At 31.5% G+C, this 20,739-nt stretch overlaps 10 protein-coding genes across 10 annotated transcripts; 8 read left to right on the top strand and 2 right to left on the bottom strand.

Annotated features, from left to right (window-relative positions):
- Positions 1–471: 471 nt before the first annotated feature.
- Positions 472–912, top strand: PPL_03717 (uncharacterized protein; the record flags this gene model as incomplete). The annotated part of the gene is made up of 1 exon (XM_020574642.1): positions 472–912. The coding sequence occupies one exon, from the start codon at positions 472–474 to the stop codon at positions 910–912; it is 441 nt and encodes a 146-aa protein (XP_020435056.1).
- A 427-nt stretch (positions 913–1,339) lies between these two features.
- On the bottom strand, positions 1,340–2,845 carry PPL_03718 (uncharacterized protein; the record flags this gene model as incomplete). Its single annotated transcript, XM_020574643.1, has 4 exons — positions 1,340–1,531; positions 1,619–1,870; positions 1,956–2,416; positions 2,818–2,845. The coding sequence occupies 4 exons, from the start codon at positions 2,843–2,845 to the stop codon at positions 1,340–1,342; spliced, it is 933 nt and encodes a 310-aa protein (XP_020435057.1).
- A 405-nt stretch (positions 2,846–3,250) lies between these two features.
- On the bottom strand, positions 3,251–5,098 carry PPL_03719 (uncharacterized protein; the record flags this gene model as incomplete). Its single annotated transcript, XM_020574644.1, has 1 exon — positions 3,251–5,098. The coding sequence occupies one exon, from the start codon at positions 5,096–5,098 to the stop codon at positions 3,251–3,253; it is 1,848 nt and encodes a 615-aa protein (XP_020435058.1).
- Positions 5,099–5,569: 471 nt separating this feature from the next.
- On the top strand, positions 5,570–7,777 carry PPL_03720 (TCP-1/cpn60 chaperonin family protein; the record flags this gene model as incomplete). Its single annotated transcript, XM_020574645.1, has 7 exons — positions 5,570–5,771; positions 5,849–5,965; positions 6,035–6,659; positions 6,734–6,809; positions 6,869–6,991; positions 7,065–7,153; positions 7,234–7,777. 7 exons carry the CDS (start codon positions 5,570–5,572, stop codon positions 7,775–7,777), a joined length of 1,776 nt encoding a protein of 591 aa, XP_020435059.1.
- A 349-nt stretch (positions 7,778–8,126) lies between these two features.
- On the top strand, positions 8,127–8,351 carry PPL_03721 (uncharacterized protein; the record flags this gene model as incomplete). Its single annotated transcript, XM_020574646.1, has 1 exon — positions 8,127–8,351. The coding sequence occupies one exon, from the start codon at positions 8,127–8,129 to the stop codon at positions 8,349–8,351; it is 225 nt and encodes a 74-aa protein (XP_020435060.1).
- A 742-nt stretch (positions 8,352–9,093) lies between these two features.
- PPL_03722 (phage holin family protein) lies at positions 9,094–10,167 on the top strand (the record flags this gene model as incomplete). The annotated part of the gene is made up of 1 exon (XM_020574647.1): positions 9,094–10,167. One exon carries the CDS (start codon positions 9,094–9,096, stop codon positions 10,165–10,167), a length of 1,074 nt encoding a protein of 357 aa, XP_020435061.1.
- Positions 10,168–10,503: 336 nt separating this feature from the next.
- Positions 10,504–12,899, top strand: fhkA (CAMK family serine/threonine-protein kinase; the record flags this gene model as incomplete). The annotated part of the gene is made up of 7 exons (XM_020574648.1): positions 10,504–10,912; positions 10,972–11,395; positions 11,476–11,614; positions 11,706–11,932; positions 12,022–12,152; positions 12,219–12,432; positions 12,884–12,899. The coding sequence occupies 7 exons, from the start codon at positions 10,504–10,506 to the stop codon at positions 12,897–12,899; spliced, it is 1,560 nt and encodes a 519-aa protein (XP_020435062.1).
- A 598-nt stretch (positions 12,900–13,497) lies between these two features.
- dyrk2 (DYRK family protein kinase) lies at positions 13,498–16,456 on the top strand (the record flags this gene model as incomplete). The annotated part of the gene is made up of 6 exons (XM_020574649.1): positions 13,498–14,860; positions 14,949–15,301; positions 15,379–15,530; positions 15,610–15,679; positions 15,769–15,853; positions 15,942–16,456. 6 exons carry the CDS (start codon positions 13,498–13,500, stop codon positions 16,454–16,456), a joined length of 2,538 nt encoding a protein of 845 aa, XP_020435063.1.
- A 182-nt stretch (positions 16,457–16,638) lies between these two features.
- Positions 16,639–17,812, top strand: PPL_03725 (class I SAM-dependent methyltransferase; the record flags this gene model as incomplete). Its single annotated transcript, XM_020574650.1, has 2 exons — positions 16,639–17,696; positions 17,803–17,812. The coding sequence occupies 2 exons, from the start codon at positions 16,639–16,641 to the stop codon at positions 17,810–17,812; spliced, it is 1,068 nt and encodes a 355-aa protein (XP_020435064.1).
- Positions 17,813–17,919: 107 nt separating this feature from the next.
- On the top strand, positions 17,920–20,425 carry PPL_03726 (pre-mRNA-splicing factor CWC22; the record flags this gene model as incomplete). Its single annotated transcript, XM_020574651.1, has 2 exons — positions 17,920–20,162; positions 20,242–20,425. 2 exons carry the CDS (start codon positions 17,920–17,922, stop codon positions 20,423–20,425), a joined length of 2,427 nt encoding a protein of 808 aa, XP_020435065.1.
- Between the last annotated feature and the right edge of the window lie 314 nt (positions 20,426–20,739).

The raw sequence follows: 20,739 nt of genomic DNA on the forward strand, positions 1-20,739 counted from the left end.
AATACAACCAAAAAAAAAAGTTAAAAAAAAAATATATTACATTATCCTCTTGTCTTTAATTATTTGTTTGGAAGAATAATATATATTGAATTAACCAATTGATTATATCCAGCAGTTGTTTTTTAAACATTCGAGGTCAGTCTTCATGAAATCAAATCGATTGGTCATCTTCTGAGAATCAAACAGTCTGATATTATTGACCAATAATAATTGTTAAGTGAACAATCTGCCATTAAAACAACTAGCTTTTCCTTGAGGTAATACTAAACAATAACATCGAGATACTGATTGTTTAAATTCAATAAATTGGATATTTGCAAAATCAATTTTGATTTTTGGGTCCAAATAAAAAATTTTCTTGAAGGGTTTAGGTGCCAACCCAATCAGAAAATCACAACTCTATTAATATTTTTTAATTATGTTGTAATATTGTTAATTTAAAAGTAAAGTAGATAGAGGAAAAGAAGAAAAATGGCGAATTTACAACCTGCAGTGATTATCGAACCTACTATAGTTGATGGTGAAGGAAAGGGAGTCCAAATACTGAACACCACCAATCGGGTCGTACGGTTTCTCATTAGATCGAGGGAAGCACACGAAGAGTTCCCAGATCATATAGAGAAAAAAGCCCAGCATGGCACCGTCGGAGGTAACAATACGGCAAAGACATACATGGTGCACAGTGATGAATCATTTGTATCGGTGTTCATCGTTGAAAATGGACGCTATCTTATTATCCTTAAAAATCGACAGGTCAACAGAGGCAAGTGTATAAGAATCAAACAGTCTCATATCATTGATGCCGAAGAGAATAGCCTACCGGTATATTACAACGAGCATTTCGAGGTAATACAAAACAATAACAATAATGGCGACCACCACCGTGTGAATACCGGAGCAGAAGGCGCGTAGCAATATATTTATAAATAGTATTTAATAATATAAGATAAAAGTATAAATGTAATACATCAAGACATCGATTTATGTCATGAAATAGTAAACCGATATAGTATTAGTCATTGTTTAATATCAAACAACAGCCACATTAATCATTGTAATATACATAATAAATTATATAATCTTCACAGTCATCTGGAAGGACTGTCGAATGTAAATTCAATTTATTTTATTTGTATAATCTTTTAAAAGTTATTAATAACTAACTACTATTATTATTATTATTATTATTATTATTATTATTATTAATCATCCTTTGGAAAGAATCAACAAATATTTAATTATTTCTTATTGAAATGAAAATCAAAGAGATATATATAGATTAAATAATTATATTACATTGCATTTATTTATCATTTATCATATACATTTTATTATAAAGTTATTCAGAATGATTGTTGGTTGGTTCCTTTCTTAGTTCTTTAAAGATTGAATCGGGTGATTGATATCTCTCTGATTGTAGCGGCCAAGTGAGAAGTGCATTGAGAATATCGTGTAGATGGTCGAAGATTTCATTGATCTCTTGTTTGTCTTGATCGTTGAATGTTTGAATATAGGTTTCAATGACGAGTCTCTCCAGTTCCAGATATTTGTTCAGCCATTTCTCAATCTCCACTACAAAGTAGCTGAAGCATTCCTCCAATGTCATATTCATCTTTACCTGAAGAAAGTGGAATGAATTCATCTTTATATCTTTCTCTTTGACTTCTTTCTCATAGGAGAACAAATCGTTGTACAGCGAACAAATGATACTGATCGATTCCAACAGCTTCACCCATATTGGATCCAAGAATATAGCGATATTCAAATTACGAACAGTCAATAAAAGGGTCATATTGGCAACTGCTATCAAACCAATATTATTTCTACGCAGGAAATAGAATAATTCCATTTCTGGTTCTCCTTCTAAATTCTAATATTAGAAGAAGTCATTATCAAATAATAATAAGTAAGTCAGTGATTTCAATCTAGATATTGAATGCTTGTGAGATGTATACCTTTATATTCTTAAATGGAATGATCGAATCAAAATAATCAATAACTGAACCCTTTAACAGATTGAATAGATCGATTCTGGTTCCAGCTCTATCTCTGATTCGTTTACAAACTACAAAAGCTAGATTCTCAAGAGCGTTGTGATTATCTTCTAGTTTCTCCATGTAAAAGATGTTGGTGAATCTCTCTGTTATAGTCTTGGCCATCTCCATATCGACACTCTCAATGCATTCGTCAAAGAGCATCGATAGATTGTTGAATTCAGCAGCCAACACCAAATCCTCTTTATTGAGGTGCGGCCATATGTAGTTGGAGAATGGAGTGAGCTTACGATTCAGTGCATGATGCTCAGGCTTCTCGTGAGACCACACACCAAGCTTTGCAAAATCATCAAACAGATCTTGAAGGATATCGATTTCATTTGGTTTCTTTAACCATGCCTTTGGAAACTTATCTTGAATATCTTTAAATGATAACATAATAAACTATAAATCTAAAAATATATTTATGATTTAGATAGATTAATATAAAAATAGAAACTAAAAAAGAAAAAAAAAAAAACAACAAATGATTATAAATATAAATAAATAGATGCAATAATTAAAGAAAGAGAGTCTTAAAGTAATGGAATTATTAAGTTTAAAAAATGAAAAAAATTGAAAAAAAAATATTAGTTGATATTAATAGTAAGATATAAATTCATTTTATTATTATAGTTTTATTTTTTAACAAATCAAAAGGCATTTTTAAAAAAAAAAAAAAGTTTAGCCCGAAAACATAGGTGTTAATTAAATTTTTGCAGATATCTTGTCGAGATATTATGTAGGTTGACGTAAATATAAAACATCTTCAAAACAATATTACTTTGTAGAGCAGAGTGTACTTTATTCATTTATTAATTAAGTTTGAGTTCAACAGGCTAAAGTTTATTTTTAAATCTCAGTTATTTTAAAATAACAAATGAACAATCATTTAAAAACCAACTATTAGTTTACATAAACATCATTAAATCAATTAATCAAAAAATATAATATTTACAAATTATTACAAATTTAATGATAGTTATACATATGTCAAAGATAAATTTTAATATTTTTACCCAATTTTATTAATTTATTCTTTATAGACCATAGATATGTAGATAGGTATTTATACCACTTTTATTTAATTATCATGATTTTTAATATTCAAAAGTTTTAATATTTTAAATAATTAGAAGAAACCGAATTGTTACAATCAAAAAAACCAAACAAAAAGTATTATTCATATTAATATTAATAATTGTATGTAATCTTTATTATTTAACGGCAGTTTGTTTCCAACTTTGATAGGCTTCATATTCTTTGAGGTTTTGTTGATCTTCGGCAGGTAATCTTTTTCTAAGATCATCAAGTAGTTTCTTTCCGTCTGCTGAACTGAATTTATAGTTTGTCTTCCAGAACAATGCAAAGTAATGGTTTTCATCGTATCTGTAACATGCATCTACCGATTCAATAAACTGATATTGTGGTGTACCTTCTTCAATCTCTTTAACTGCATCTATGATCTCTTTGATGAATGGCACCAACATCTTAGCTATCGATAGACAAACCAAAACTGACGTAATAATCAGTGCGGCGGGCCCAGCCCAACTTGCGGTGACTGCCACTTTAATGATAAAGAGTGCAGCACCAGCAGCAACCTCCAATAATGACAGTCCAAATGTTGCCCAGTCACCTTCTTTGGCCGATTGTACACAATCGTAAATAGAAAATCCAATAGATACAAGAACCAGTACTGGTGAAACAAACTTTGCAATTTTTTGGAATCCTTTACCAATATACTTGGTCATATTAGTGAGTAGTTTGGAAAGTTTTGATGTACTCTCTTCGCAAAATGTAGCTATCTTTTTACCAATGAAAATGAAAATATTGGAGTTGGAGACAGCGTCAGATACCACATTGACAAGATCCAAAATTGTCAATCCGCCACAAGTCCAAAATAGAGCTTTTTGGTAGGTTTCCAATTTCTCATAGTTCTTCATACCGTAACCGATTGCAAAGAGTTGACAACCAAGCATCAAACCATTGGCCATTCTATAAAAGTTTCTATCGTTGAGTAGATTCTTGTAGGCTGGAGGTCCACCAGAACCGACGCCCATTTTCTCGAGATATGTCACACTGTCAACTGTATACATATGCTTATCTGTGATGCCACCCAATATTCTAACATCTTCCATTACTACATAGAAAAATGCTTGAGACATCTTTTGATACAACGTAACAAGATTGCCTGCATAGAGTGACTTTAAATTTTGAACAGTTTGATAGAATTCATGTTGTGGTGCCTTGTCAATCTCAGTGATAAAGTACTGAACTGTATTTTGATAGATTTGAGTGGTGAGTGGTGTTTCTTTCACAGATTGTGATGCATACTGAGCCAAAGTGGTATTGTATAACAAACCGAGAATATTAGATGAAAGTCCATAGGTTGGATCCAACATGTCAAGCTTGGATTTCAAATCATTCAATTGCTGAGTGTCCATAGGATCATTCTTGTTAACATCAGTCTTTTGTTCTGTGAAGCCAGCACTAACAAAACTGTTGACAAAATCTGGGTCCTCGAGGTAGGTCTTTAGCTTTGGAACGAATTGGTCAGCATTCAAAATGTACGGTAGGAATGCAGGTACTAATTTCTTGAGTGCTAGGAAGTAGAGCTTCATGGTTACCACACTCAAATAGGTGTCTCCGCCAAGCTTCTTCATTTCATCTTCGACTACATCACCACTGATCTTTGTAGGGAAACGAGTGTCTTTCTTCTCGTTGCAAAACATCTGGAGTAAGAACAACTTGGAATATTGTGTGAAGAAGGTCTTTGCCAAATTTGGATCGTTACCTTCCACGGCGTCCAACACTTCTGGCAGAGGAACGACTTTCTCTGTGATACCCATTGCCTTTAAACCCAATGGACTCTGATAGTAGTTCAGAATTGACATTAGATACTCGTCTGACTTATCCTTTACTACATCGACATCTTTAGTAAAAGTAGTGAGCTTCATAAAACTCTGAGGAGTCAGCTTATCTAAAGCAACATTTGTTCCAGGTGTCGCTTTGATCTGCTCTATTCTCCAAGCTTGGAAATCTTTGATGAATTGACCTGCTGGCATTTATTTGTTTATCTTTTTTACTATATATATGTATTACAAGTTTGACAATACTTTTAAAAAATACAAAAAAAAAATTAGTCTGTTCTATCCTATCAAAAAAAAATAAAAAACAAAAGGTTCCTTGATTTTTGTTTTGATCAAAGAATCTGTAAAAACACAAAATGATCTGATTGTCACGAAAAATGTTAAAGCGTCTCTCGATTTTTATCTCCACACAATTTCACTGAAAAAATCCAAATATAGTGATGATTTCGATCATTTTTGTATCGAGATACAAATAAGTTCAATAAAAGTGGTTGTTTAGATTTTTTTTTACCAGATTGTGATCGTTATTATTTGGAAACATATTAAGGAATATGGAATAAATAAAGATCAAAGATATTTGATTTGATTGAAAGTAAATCTTAAAAATATCATAAAATAATTTTTTATTTTTATTTTTTTTTTTCATATCGTATATTACATATTGCAATGATTACATCTTCAAGTTCACTATCTCTATTTAAGAATAATGTAACAATAATAAGTAATACACAAATTAATAACAGAAACGATAGACATGATCACCAACAAAATGTAAATGCATTACAATCATCTGTGATTGCTGTTTTATCAATTGAAAGAATCTTAAGTTCTTCATTGGGACCAAGGAGTATGAGTAAACTTATAATTAGTATGTTATGATCAAATATATAGATACTAGTTGTTATATTACTGATCTATCAATAATCATATTTTGAACGATTCCAGATGAAAAAGGACAATCATTGATCACAAGTGACGGTGCATCTATATTAAAGAATATAAGAGTAAAACATCCTGCTGCTTCTATCTTGGTTGATATTGCATTATCACAGGATCGAGATGGTAATGTAATCACATAAATAACCAATAGCTAACCAATCTAATTAATTTGATTTGATATTGTTTTAACAGTTGGAGATGGTACAACATCAGTTGTGTTATTATGTTGTCAGATATTGAATTCGATTCAGCCACTTGCTATGACTATACATCAAACTACACTATCATCGATGTTATACGAGGTCAGTCAATATTGTATTGATGTATTGGATCGCATTGCAATTCAATATGATAATCAATTGGGTGTAAATGGTAAGGAGGACGTTCTACTAAAGATTGCAGGTGTTTCACTCGGTACAAAGCATCACTCCTATTGGAACACCAATATGATTCAAATCGCACTATCTGCCATCAGGAATTCATATGATAAACTAAACAATACAATAGATGTTACACATAACATAGAAATCATTAAACTAATATCAAATAATAATATTAATAATAATGATGAACAGCAACAACAACAACAGCAAAATACTTTAAGTTATACAATAGATAATAGTGAATGTTTAAAAGGAATTGTTATAAATACAAATTGTATACCAACTATATTACCTCAACATAGACAACAACAACAACAGCAATCAAACAGTATATTAAAATGTTGTATTATAGCATATAAAGCATTGAAAGTTGCATCCTCTACATCATCAAGAACAACATTATCTACAACTGATCAACTTGAACAATACATAAAGTTTGTATCATCTTCTCATTTTTTAAGAATATAGCTATTTAAAGTGTAGTATTAATTCTTTATGTTATTTAAAGTCGAAAAGATACAAATATTATAAGATTATATGAAAAGTTAGTTCAATTAAATGTTAATATTATTTTCTTTAAATATGTAAGTAAATATAGTACTAAAATTAATATTAATATAATCTAATAGTATTTGTATTTTAGGAAATACCAGATTATCTTGTACAATTACTTATACAAAAGGGAATAAGTTGTGTTCAAAACATTAATGATAATGAATGTTTAAACAAGCTATCTACACTAACAAATTCAATGTTATTCACTTCAGTATGTTTAAATTTAGATTACTTTAACTTATTAGCAAACTAACAACTTTTATTACTAAATATAATTATAATAGGAACAAGATATTGATGAGTCAATGTTGGGTAAACTTGAAGGTTTATCACTTTTAACAAAGATTGATTCATTATATTATATTTATTTAAAGTAAGTTAAAATTAAAGTTAAATAAATATAATAATAATAATGATAATGATTATTTAATTAAATTCTTTTTATTTATATAGAAATTCAGATACATCGTATTCTACAATATTACTTAGAGGACCATCAATAGATATTGTAAGTGATCTAGAGATTGGTATGATCGATGCACTTTATCTTTTAAAGTCAGCAATTGAATCATCACCAAAGTTTGTGTATGGTGGAGGTTGTTGTGAGATGGCACTAGCTGTACATCTCAAGCACTACGCACAGCAATTAGATACACACTCTCCGAAACGACAACTCTATCTGTGTATTTCGGATTGCTTTACAGTTATACCAAAGACACTGATTGCCAACTGTCATACAAGTAGCCCACTTAAATCCATTGCCAAATTAGAGTACCTTCATTCACAATTTACAAACAACCACAATGACAACAAACAATCAAGCAGCAGCAGCGACAAAATCAATAATAGAATGGGTATCGATGGATGGACAGGCGAGATAACCGATATGGAGAGGTTGGGTATAATTGAACCTTTAATACTAAAGAAATCAATCATTACCACTGCATTTGAATCATGTATGACTCTATTAAGAATTGATACAATCATATCATCATAAAAATAATAAAATATTATTTAAGATCCATGCAGCTTTAATAATTAATAAACTATCTAAAGACAAATCGAATTTTCTCTTATAATTCTAACATTAAACCTGTCCAATATTTTGTTAAGATGACGATATTGGTTTAGTATTTAAACATATGTTCTATCAGAAATCATTAAGGTTCAATGATCTTTATTAGTTTAAAATTATTAATAATTAACTAATGGTTTATTGAAACTTGAATTCCCACTTCAATTTTTAATATTTCGAGAGATTAAATTTCTTTTCGAGAAAAAGGGTTTCTCGGTGAGTAATGGTACTTGTTCTTTCATTGTATATATATTTGTTTGAAAATATTATTATGGAAGCTGAATCAGATATATTAGTAAGACAATCATTTGAAGATTTGGCCAAACTATCTCGCATGTTTGCAATTGACATTGGATATGAATTGTTGTTTGGTGCTATCACGTTCCCTGTTGGATTGGTAGCAACCATGTATGGTGTTTCGGTCGGAGTTGTTACAGCAACTGCTGCAGGCGTAACTCGTGCTGCTTTTGTTATTTCTTCAACTCCTCCCGGTTAGATTCTGGCTGGTGCTGCTTTGGTGGGAACAGGCGTATATTTGAATAGTGCTGGTATATATCGAAAAGTAAAGGGTATTCCTTCACCACCAAGAGAGAATTGGTCAAGGATCACAAGAATATTAGACTAAAATATGTTCTTTAATTAAATATTTTCAATCATGTATCACTATATTTAGAACAGATACAATAATATAATTTTAATAATTATAAACTTTTTTATCAACAGATCTACTGTATCTATCATATCTTTCATTTCTACCTCGTTTGCGCTTGTATCACCATCTCTATCAACATATCTCCCACCTCTGTCTTTATTATCAATAGACCTACCCTCTGTATCATCTCTTCGGTCACTACCATTTGGTCTAACTTTTAATCTCATTTATTGTGATATTTCCACTATCTTTAGAATTGGATAGGTATGATACTTCAGATCCAATAGCAAATTTGTCCAACAAATAGATTTGATCCTGCATCTTCTTGAATTCTCTTTTTGTTCCCTGAATCTTTGAAATTGATTAAATTATGAGGAGCATTTCTCTTTATCACTAAAGGCTCTTTTTTCTCAAAAAATAACACTTTTGCAAAATTAAATATTTAAGTTCACTTTTTTACGTGAAATTTTCACCTATCATCGAAACTTATTTTATAAGAAACCGCATCTAGTTGTACATTTTAAATATTTATTGTATTTCTATTCATTTTCCATATTAGTTATTTATAATTATTATTATTTTTAATATGTCATCAGAAAAATTTATACAACTACCATTAGGAGAGTTTTCCAAACTATCTTCCGCATTTTTGGCTACCACTTTGCCTGTTGCGATTGAAGCTCTTCTCTACTACCAAAAATTACAGACAACCAAAGAGAAAGCCAACGATTCAGATTCATTTAACCGAGAGCTAATTAAGTTCAAAGATTCTAGTCATAGTGAATTAACTCTTGATGAAGAGATAGAAAAACAGAGAGGCAATCCAAAGTTTGTCTTACAGAAAAGACCAGATGGAAAAAGCCCTGTTCAACTGTCAGCTGATTTTTCAGAGTTCCACAAAGATTGTATTTCGGAATCGAGATGTTGTTGGATTGGAGATAAAGATGTTCAATGTTGTAATCATGTGAATAGTCGTAATCATGTGAAAAGTCGTCACATTTCTCTCTGTGAAACTCATATGCAAATAATGGAAAAACAAATGAATATCAAGAAAAGACTTTCAGAGGAAGAAGAAAAGGAACTCCATCATAAGGTATACAATGTAATGTGGCCATACTTTACCAAGAGGATCAATGAAATCGAATCACACAAAGTCAAGGGTGAGAGAGAATCAGCAGAATTACAACTCCTCTACAAGATGAAATCTGTGATCTATACATATAGAACGCTTCTCAATCCGGGATTTGGTGGTTTCTTGGAAGCTATCATTGAAATTTTTTCTTCATCACTTTTAGAGCCAACCAAAGATATAGTTACGAAATTTGGATTTGCAGTTGCATGTGCTTTAGGAATATTCTCAATTGCACTGATAGCAGTTGACACTGGAAATGAATTGTTGTTTGGTGCCATCATGTTCCCTGTTGGATTGGTAGCAACCATTTATGGAGTTTCAGTTGGCGTTGTTACCGCTGCAGCTGCAGGTGCAACTGGTGCTGCTTTTGTAATTGCTGCAACTCCTCCAGGTTGGATTCTGGCTGGTGCTGCGTTAGTAGGATCAGGTGCATTTTTGATAGGTGCTGGTATATATCGAAAATTAAAGGGTGTTCCTTCACCACCCAGAGAGAATTGGTCAAGGATCACAAGAATATTATTAGGCTAATTGAAAAAATAAATATTAAACCGTTTAACCTATCATTTTAATAAAATATTTTAATCGGGATTAAATAATGAAAAAAATTAAATAAATTTAAAGACAAAGTTCAAGGAATATTGAGAATAGATACAATATTAAATAGTTGATAGCAAAAAAAAAAAATCGATCTCTGAGTGATTTAAATTTTGGCGCGCCAAAAAAAAATGAAGATTGCAAAGTTTAATTTATTGGAAACTAATTTAAAATAGATAAATTTGTAGAATTTTTTTGATAAATCATTTAATTTAATGTATTTATCAATTTATATCAATCGTTAATATCTTTAATAATTTAGTATAAAGTATGAATAGTAATAGTGATATTAATAATAGTGACTGTCTGTTTCCAATAAGAGATGAAATCATTGAGGATAAAGATGATGACGATGATGAAATACCACCAACACAATTCACTGTATCTTCAGATGCAATGACAAGTACAGATAATGATAACCTACAACATGATCAAATAAATCATACAGAGACAGGTAAAGAACAAGATGAAGAAGAGGATGAAAAAATAAAGATTTGGGGTGAATTGCTTGCGGTTAGCGATAAGCTGTCGTCCGTTACACTCTCTGATGATTCATTTGTTTTGGGTAGATTGAAAACATGTAATATAACGATTCCAGAGACAATAATATCTGCAAAACACTGTAGACTTTTTAAAAGTAGTAATGATTGCATTTTAATTCAAGATCTTTCAACAAATGGTATGTATATTTAAACCACTTAATAAAATAACTTAAACTAAAATAAAATAAATATAAAGGCACTTTTATAAATGGAAAAATGATTGGTAGAGGTAATTTGGAAGTGGTGAAGAATGGTGATAGAATCAGTTTAGCTGGAGCATCGGTCGAAAATCAGTTGACATATATTTTCAAGGACAACAAGTTGGAGCCAAAATCACATATTTGGGAGACACTTTCAACCAAAAAGATATTGAATGATTATGATATCATTGGTGAACTTGGTGGTGGATCATTCAGTGTAGTTTATTTGGCTGTAAACAAATCGACAGCAACCAAAGTAGCAATCAAAGACATTGATATTTCAAAATACAACCAGAATCCACGATATCTTACACAACTCGACAGAGAGATCGAAATACTTAGATCGATCAAACATCCAAATATAATTAACATTCATGAAATATTTCAGTCTGACAATCACATTTATATTGTAATGGAGTTGTAAGTTTAATTAAATAACCGACATATTATTTATTTATTAATGCTTTATTATAATTATAATTTACATTGGAAATTAACAGGGCAACAGGTGGTGAACTATATGAAAAATTGGAAAACGAGGTATTTCTTGGTGAGGAGGTTGCAAGACTGATATTTTTACAACTATTGAATGCAGTTGACTATTTACATTCTCAAGGTATTGCACATAGAGACTTAAAAGTAAATACAATTTTAATTATTTTAATGATAAACGATCATAACCGATTTCAATACTAATTAATTCATTCATTAATAACATCAAAACTTATAGCCAGAGAATATACTTTTTGATGGGGATGATAAAATAAAGATAACAGATTTCGGATTTGCTAGGGTCATTGGCGATGGTGAACTTGCTAAAACACTCTGTGGTACACCATTATATGTGGCACCAGAGGTAATAGTTTCCCGAACTAAATTATCTACCAACACCAATTTTAGCAATGGTTATGGATTTACATGTGATGCATGGTCATTAGGTGCAATATTGTATATATTGTAAGTTTGTCATTGAAATATACAATCAATACAACAAAATCTAACTAACAAACAAACTGACTTACTGTCTCTACAATTGATATATTTAGATTAAGTGGAGATGCACCATTTTGCGATGATACACAAGAGGAATCTATTTCTACACCAACTATATTTGAATCCATTGTAGCAGGTGATATAAGTTATCCTGAGGTGTTGTGGGCTGATATTTCTGCAGATGGTCTGTATTTTTAATGTATATAGCTATTTATTGTATAAACTAATATAATATTATAATATAAAACAGGAATCGATCTGGTAAAGAGATTACTTACTGTGGAACCAACTGAAAGAATAACAATCAAAGAAGCACTCAAACATCCTTGGTTGCTAATTGAACCATCGAAAGAAGATGACAATGAATGTGTATCAGATCCGGAAATTAGAGAAAAGAGACCGATGAATCATCAAGATCAAGATGACTCTATTGACAATAGTCTAAAGAGAAGAAGAACATTTATGTAATTAAAAAAAAAAAAAAAACAAACAAACAAACTAAAAAAAATATAACATTTATATTTTTTTACATAATAATTGTATATATCTATTCCAAAAATAATAAACAATATTTAATTATATGTTTGAATATTTAGTACTACTTAATATAAATAATTCCAAACATGGAAATTTTAAAACAACGAATAAAAACGACGATTTTTTTTTTAAAAATTTAAAAGGAATAATTATTTGAAAAATACATTAACCCCCATATTCAACATGCTTAATCTATGAAAAGAATTTTAATCTACAGATTAAAAAAATAAAAAAAGAGTACAAATATATTATTATTAATCAAATTTTGAGATTTAGTGCGTTTCGTTATAGGTATTATTTGTATACATATAATAACTAATTATTTTTTACTCAACCCAAATCTATTTTAATTTAAGTAATATTTATTTTATTTTTAAGTAGATATTTCCAATAGATAGATAGTTTGTTTTGTTTTGTTTTTGATTTGTTTGACAGCAATCAATTAACCAACAAACCAACCACTAACTAAAAATAATAACAAAATTTTTGGACTGTTGTTTGAAACAATCAACAAAAAACACAAAAGTAAAAATTGCAAAAAAAAAAAAAATAAATTTTATTATTATAATAATCCACAACTCACAAAGCACAATTTTTCATATATATATATATATTAGAAAATATAAAATAAAAACAAAAAGAGTATTCCTAACTTGTTTTGTCACTCTTGTTGTTGTTTGAAACATCAATTATTTTTGTAATACTAGTGTAATCATCATTAAAAAAGAAAGAAAGATAGGATAATAATATTATTATATTTAATAATAGATTATCGATAATCAAATCATATCAAATCAAAATAATTAGTCATTAGAAAATCAATATTCGTATTCATATATCAAATATACATATGTGTATATAGTTAGTTAGTAGTTAGATAGTTAGTTAGAAATTATAGTAATTAATAGATATATTGAGAATAGTTAAAGAATAGATATTTCAGTAATAATAAATCAAGTTATTAATTAATAGTTAATAGATAGTTGGTGAGGATGACTTCGCTTCAAAAGCAAACATCCTCAACTACTTTTGTCAATGATAACAATGATTTGACAAAGTTGAAATCATCGTTATCACAGCGTGCGATGGCAAGAAGAAGTGTATGTTTGAACTCTGCACTGCTTTCATCGACGTTTGCTCAGGAAGGTTCAAAAGAGGAACCTATCAATGTTAGTTCCTCTTCAAAGATAAAATCACCTCTAAAAGACAAAGAGAAAGATAAGGATAAAGATAAGGACAATAGCAATAATGGCAATGGTAATCACCCACCTTCAAAGATTCCAGATAGACCAAGTATCAAACCAGGCTTCAGAACAAACACAACTTCATCATCTTTAAAGAGTAATAATACAACATCTACTACCACTACAACAACAACAACAACATCATCGACATCTACAACAACAACAACAAACAATGGTAACAATAGTTTGAATTTCAATAATGTTTTATCAAGTAGCGGTAGTAATAATAGTACTAAGCGTTCGAATACACTGAGAAATCCAATAACATTGTCAAGTAGTAGCAGTGGTGGTAGTGGAACTGCTGGTGGTGGTGGAGATGAAATACAGATCAAACACACAGCTTCGTCACTTCAAAAGATGAAGACATTGGATACTCGTACCAAACGTTCAAATACAATATCTAATGGATTATTTGGTTCTTCTCTCAATTTGAAATCACAACCTTCAACAACTACAACTACGACAACAACTAGTAAATCAAATGATAATAACAGTCATAATGGTATTGATAGTAAAGTTGACAAGATAACAACAACAACTACAACAACACCATCTACTTCCTCTTCTTCCTCCACAGCGTCAACAACAACCACAAACAATGATATGATGATGAATAACAACAGCAATGAATCGACAGCCGATCAACCACCAGTAGCAGCAGCAGCAACAGCACCGAAACCAAAACCAAAAGAAGATGTATTCACTAGATTGTCATCGATCACTAAATCCAGTAGATCGCGATCACTCTCTGTAGGACCATCTTCCGCGCCATCCGTGCAATCAACAAACTCTACCTCATCAGAATCACACAGCAAAGACTCATCGAAAATCAGCAAAATCATACCAAAGATACTTAGATCGTCGTCAAAGAAAGATGTTAGCGAAAAGACCACAACCAAAGACAATAAAGATGCAACAACAACGACAACGACAACATCATCTTCTTCTTCATCTTCTTTGAAACCATCGAAAACCTCACCCATTAAATCAACATCAACCATTTCAACACTCTCTGACTCAACAGCATCGATATCACTTACATCATCAACATCAACACCCACCTCACCAACCAAATCACTTTCAAGCTATAAATGTACTATGACACCATCAGGTAAGAAAAAATGATTATCATGATCTCCATCTACACAACCAAATTATATACTTATAATATATTACGGATTATTATTATTTTATTTTAGTTGCTCTAAAATTGTATATCAATGATTTAACGATGGCAGAACAATCAGAGATAATGAACTTCCCACAAATCTTTTTTACAGGTAACACCACACAGAAAACGAAATTCAACAGGAATCTACCAAACAATGGCTATGATAACGATCAAGGTGATTACAAGATTGTAGAACACGACCATATTGCATATCGATACGAAGTGCTATCTATACTTGGACAGGGTTCATTTTGTCAAGTAGTAAAGTGTCTCGATCATAAAACAAGTCAATTGGTTGCTCTCAAGATACTTAGAAATCAAAAGCGATTCTATACACAAGCTCTTACTGAAATCAAAATATTGGATTTTCTTAAAAATAATGTAACTACATTTAAAATATACATATACATAGTTTTATATTAACTCATCTTTATTATTAATATATATAACAATAATAGGATCCAAATTCATCAGCTAATATAGTTCATATGAATGATAACTTTGAATTTAGAAATCATTTATGTATTACTTTTGAACTTCTTAGTATGAATCTTTATGATTTCCTAAAGAACAATCAATTTCAAGGTTTTAATATTAGTTTGATTAAAAGGTAAGCCTTGTTGTTTTATTAAAACACTATTGTTGATATAATCAATCTAACTGACTATTATCTATCAACTCTAAAATAGATTTGCCGCTCAATTATTGACATCATTAAGATTCCTTTCAAAGAGACATATTATTCATGCAGATTTAAAGGTAATTACCATACTATTTTATCATTAGAAAAGAAAAAAAAGATATTAACACTAACATTGTTATTCTATCAATTAATTAATTAATAATAGCCTGAAAATATATTATTAAAACAACCTACTAAATCAGGAATTAAGTTAATTGATTTTGGAAGTAGTTGTTTTGAAAATGAACAAAGTATGTTAAAATTGTTGTTTATTATTATTTATTAATTAAAGTAGATTTATATAACTAACTTGTTTTTTTTTTTTGATAATCAATTAAGTATTTACATATATTCAAAGTAGATACTATAGATCACCAGAGGTTATTCTTGGTATTAAATATGATAAGGCAATCGATATTTGGAGTTTAGGATGTATATTAGCAGAGTTGTATATGGGAACACCTTTGTTCCCTGGAAACGACGAACCAGAACAATTGGCATGTATTATAGAGATATTCGGAGTGCCACCTCCCGAAATCATTAACGCTTCCACAAGAAGAAATGTCTTTTTTTACGACAACGGAGAACCAAAGCCTGTATCGTGTTTAAACTCGGAGGGCCAAGAGTATGGTATCAGCACAAAGACATTGGCACAATCAATGAGAACGGACGACCTCGACTTTATTGACTTTATTGAACAATGTCTAAAGTGGGAGCCATCGAAACGTTTGACCCCTGAAGAGGGTCTCAGACACAAATGGATAAGCGAGCTCACCAGTGTACCAACAGCAACAACAACACCCTCAACTACAACTACTACTACCACCTCTACCAACAACAAAGAGGAGTCTTAACCCCTCCATACGGAACTTCAACACCTCTCTAAAAAACCAATAATAAATTATTATGAATTATTCGACTCATTCACAAAACATCACATTTAACTTTCTTTTTCTACATCTTAAAAATCAAAGAATTAGCTGCAGTATTATTTTCCAAAAATATTGTCAAAAACAAACATTAATGTTTTAGATCAATGAATAATTCAGATAATAATCAAAATAGTTCAACCATTGTGAATAGTAATAGTGATATTATAAATGGTGTTGCAAGAACATCTTTGTTTGTATCTGCAGGTAGAGCCTATACAACCAATAGTTATGTAAGAAACATTCTTGCAAATGGCAGTGATGAAGAGAAAGCAAGAATAGTAGAGTTTCTACCATATTTTCAAGAGCGTTTGTCTGATTCGTTTATACCTCCAAAGGCTGGTATCTACGATCCATACTCATTCTACTTCTCGACGACAAGCGATGCACTCGAATTGATAAAGAAAACCATTGCCAAGGTCGATCCTGACTATCCACTGGCAGACATCAACAAATACAATCCAATGTATCTATGGTCATTCATATCGGAATCCGCACATCTAAGAGTTGCATTTAGAACTAAATATATAGATCATTTCATTGAATCACAATATAACAATAGCAACAATAACGATAGCAATGATAACTATAATAACAATCAATTTAAACAATTAATTATATTGGGTGCAGGATTAGATACACGTGCACTTCGGTTGAATATACCCGATGATACGGTTGTGTATGAACTCGATTTGCTGGAGGTCATAGAGTATAAGAAGAGATTGTTGGTCGAGGCAACCAAGGTATTCACACCGAAAACGAAATGCAAACTAGTTCAAATACCGACTGATCTGAGGTATCCAGAGTTGTGGACAAAGAGTTTGTTGGATGCAGGATTCCAGAGTGACCGCCAATCACTTTGGGTACTTGAAGGATTGCTTATGTATCTGACGGAATCGGATATCAAGATACTACTAGATACAATCAATCAGCTATGTTCCCCAGCGTCAAAGATTTTAATACATACAGTCAATGAAGTACCACTGGAGAAGAGAACATTGATCTTCAAGGAATTCAACTCACTTACCGATCACCCAGAGAACTATTTAATAGAATCCGGTTTCACAAAAGATATCAAACCCATTTCCTATATTGAAATCAATCAAATGTTTGGTGACGACACAACAAAACTATCAAAATCATCGATGTTCACAAGTGCTTCAAAGTAATGCATCTTTTATAGTCTTGACAATAAATTAATCTTAGCGATTGTTGAATTTCATTCAAAAAATTTCAAAAATAGACAATTTTTTTTTTTTTTTTTAAATTAGTGTCAGATAATTAGATATAACGGATAAAATATTGATATTATACAGTTATTTTATTACTAGTTTAGTTTAATTTCTTTTATATATATTCATTTATTAAATTATAAAAACGAACTAATAATGGAATCAGGTGAAATAAAAGAAGAAAGAAGAAGTGAAAGTCCTGTAAGATACAGAGATAGAGATAGAGACAGAGATAGCAGAGATAGAATAGACAAAGATATCAATGTTAAATCAGAAAATGGTAGAGATAGAAATAACAGAGATAGTAGAGATGACATAAATAGAGACAGAGATAGAGATAACAGAGATAGTAGAGACAGAGATATCAATGTTAAATTAGAGAATGGTGGTCGTGATGGAGATAGCAGAGATGATAGAGACAGAAATAGAGTTAGAGAAAAAGAAAAAGAAAGAGAAAGAGAAAGAGATAGAGATAGAGATAGATATAGAAATAAAAGTAGAAGTAGAAGTAGAAGCAATGATAGAAATAGAAGAAATAATAGAGATGATAGAAACGATAGAAATAGGGATAGAAATGATGTAGATAGAAATGATAGAGATAGAAATGAAAGGGAAAGAGATAGTAGAAGAAGAAGATCTAAAAAAGAATATAGTGACAGTGAAGATGAAAGCAGTGACAATAGTGATAGTTATAAAAAGAGAAGAGAAAGAAGAAGATCAAAAGATACTGATGAAAGTGATAATGATAAGAGAAAACGTGGCGAGAAACGATCGTATAGAAGTAGAGATACAAAGGAACGTGAAGAGCGTGATCAAAAGATTGAGGATAAAGTAAAAGAAGCGCAAATGAAAGAGCGTGCCACCGGTGTCTATATACCACCGTTCAAGTTGGCGATGATGCAACAGAAGGTCACCGACAAGTCGTCTGTAGAGTACCAGCGTATGGAATGGGATGCTCTCAAGAAATCGATCAACGGTTTGATCAACAAAGTCAGTACTTCGAACATCAAGAATATTGCAGTGGAGTTGTTTGGTGAGAATATCATTCGTGGTCGTGGACTGCTCGCGCGTTCCTTGATGGCCGCACAGAAGATCTCACCAAAGTTCACCAATGTCTACGCCGCACTGGTAGCGATCGTCAACACCAAGATTCCCGATATTGGCGAACTCATTTTGAAGCGTTTGATCGACCAATTCAAAAAGTCGTTCCGTCGTAACGACAAGAGCAGCTGTCTGGCGGCATCGCGATTCCTGGCGCACCTCGCCAACCAACAAGTCGTAGGTATTGTCATTCCACTCGAAATTATAACTCTGTTGCTCGATAAACCGACCGATGATTCTGTGGAGGTTGCTGTCGACTTTATTAAGGAGTGCGGACAAATTCTTCAGGAGATATCGTCGGCCGGATTCATTGGAGCGTACGACCGTATGCGTGCCATCCTCCACGAGGGTGAGATAGATCTACGTGTGCAATACATGATTGAAGATCTCTTCAAGGTGATTCGTTCGAATTTCAAAGAGTTTCCAGCGGTCACTCCAGAGTTGGACGTAGTGGACATTGACGACCAGATTACCCACGAGGATATGTCACTTGAGGAAACCTATGACATTGAAGATGGAACCAACTTTTTCAAAGAAGATCCAGAGTTCCTGGAACATCAACAACAATATTTGGATGTGAAGCATAGCATTCTTGGAGAGTCGAGCAGTGAGGAGGAAGAAGGAGAATCCGGTGAAGAAATGGACGAAGATGACGATGAAGCGGGTGAATATCGCTCCGCTGGAACAGTCATGGATCAAACTGTGGAAATTCACGACGAAACCGAAACCAATTTGATCACCTTGAAGAGAACTGTATATCTTATCATTATGTCTTCGAAGGACTTTGAGGAGTGTGCTCACAAGATATTAAAGATGAAGATCCCCGCTGGCCAAGAAATTGAGATCTGTAACATGATCATTCAGTGTTGTAGCCAGGAGCGTACCTACCTCAATTTCTATGGTAATTTGGCACAGCGATTCTGTATGGTCAATCGTCAGTACAAAGAGTCTTTCGAACAGTGTTTCACTGAGCAATATGCTACGGTGCATCGTATTGAAACCAACAAGTTTAGAAACATTGCCAAACTGTTTGCACATCTCTTGTTCACCGATGCTCTGCCATGGAGCATCTTTGAATACATCCACATCAACGAGGAGGAAACCAACTCTGCCAGTCGTATCTTTATCAAGATCATCTTCCAAGAGATCAACGAGTTTATTGGAATTCAGAAATTCAACGACCGACTACAAGATCCATCGATGCAAGAATACTTCAAAGGCATATTCCCCAAAGACAATCCAAAGAATACAAGATATGCAATCAATTTCTTTACATCTATTTCACTTGGTGCATTAACGTATGTATTATTATTATTTATAACTTTAACTTAAAACTAATTACTAATTACTAATTACTATTCATTTTAAATTGTATAGTCATGAATTAAGAGAATATCTAAAGAATGCACCAAAGATGATTATGCAACAAAAGAAAGAATCTTCTTCATCAAGCAGTTCAGATAGTTCAGATAGTTCAGATAGCTCAGATAGTAGCGATTCTAGTGATAGCTCTAGTAGTAGTGACAGTGATGCTGATAGAAAGAAAAAGAGAAGAAGATGAAAAAAGTAAAAAAAAGATCACAAACAAAAAAAAAAAGATAATTTTGTAATCAATAATTACTTAATATATATAAATAAGCATAACTTTTAAAAAAGTTTGTTATAATAATAATTTATAATTTAATCGATCATATTATTTTGTTTTGATTTGATTTGTCGTTTGTGATTTATATGGGAGGATGTTTGAAGAGGAGACTAAGAAGGCGTGTAATTTACTTTGTGTATGTGTTTTTTTTTTTTTTTTTTTTTGATTGTATAGTTTTATCTTTAGTTTACTTTTTTTTTTTCTTTCTTTTTTGATTAACATATATTATA

Source organism: Heterostelium album (genome assembly GCF_000004825.1).
Source record: "Heterostelium album PN500 unplaced genomic scaffold PPL_contig8, whole genome shotgun sequence".
Lineage (NCBI taxonomy): Eukaryota > Evosea > Eumycetozoa > Acytosteliales > Acytosteliaceae > Heterostelium > Heterostelium album.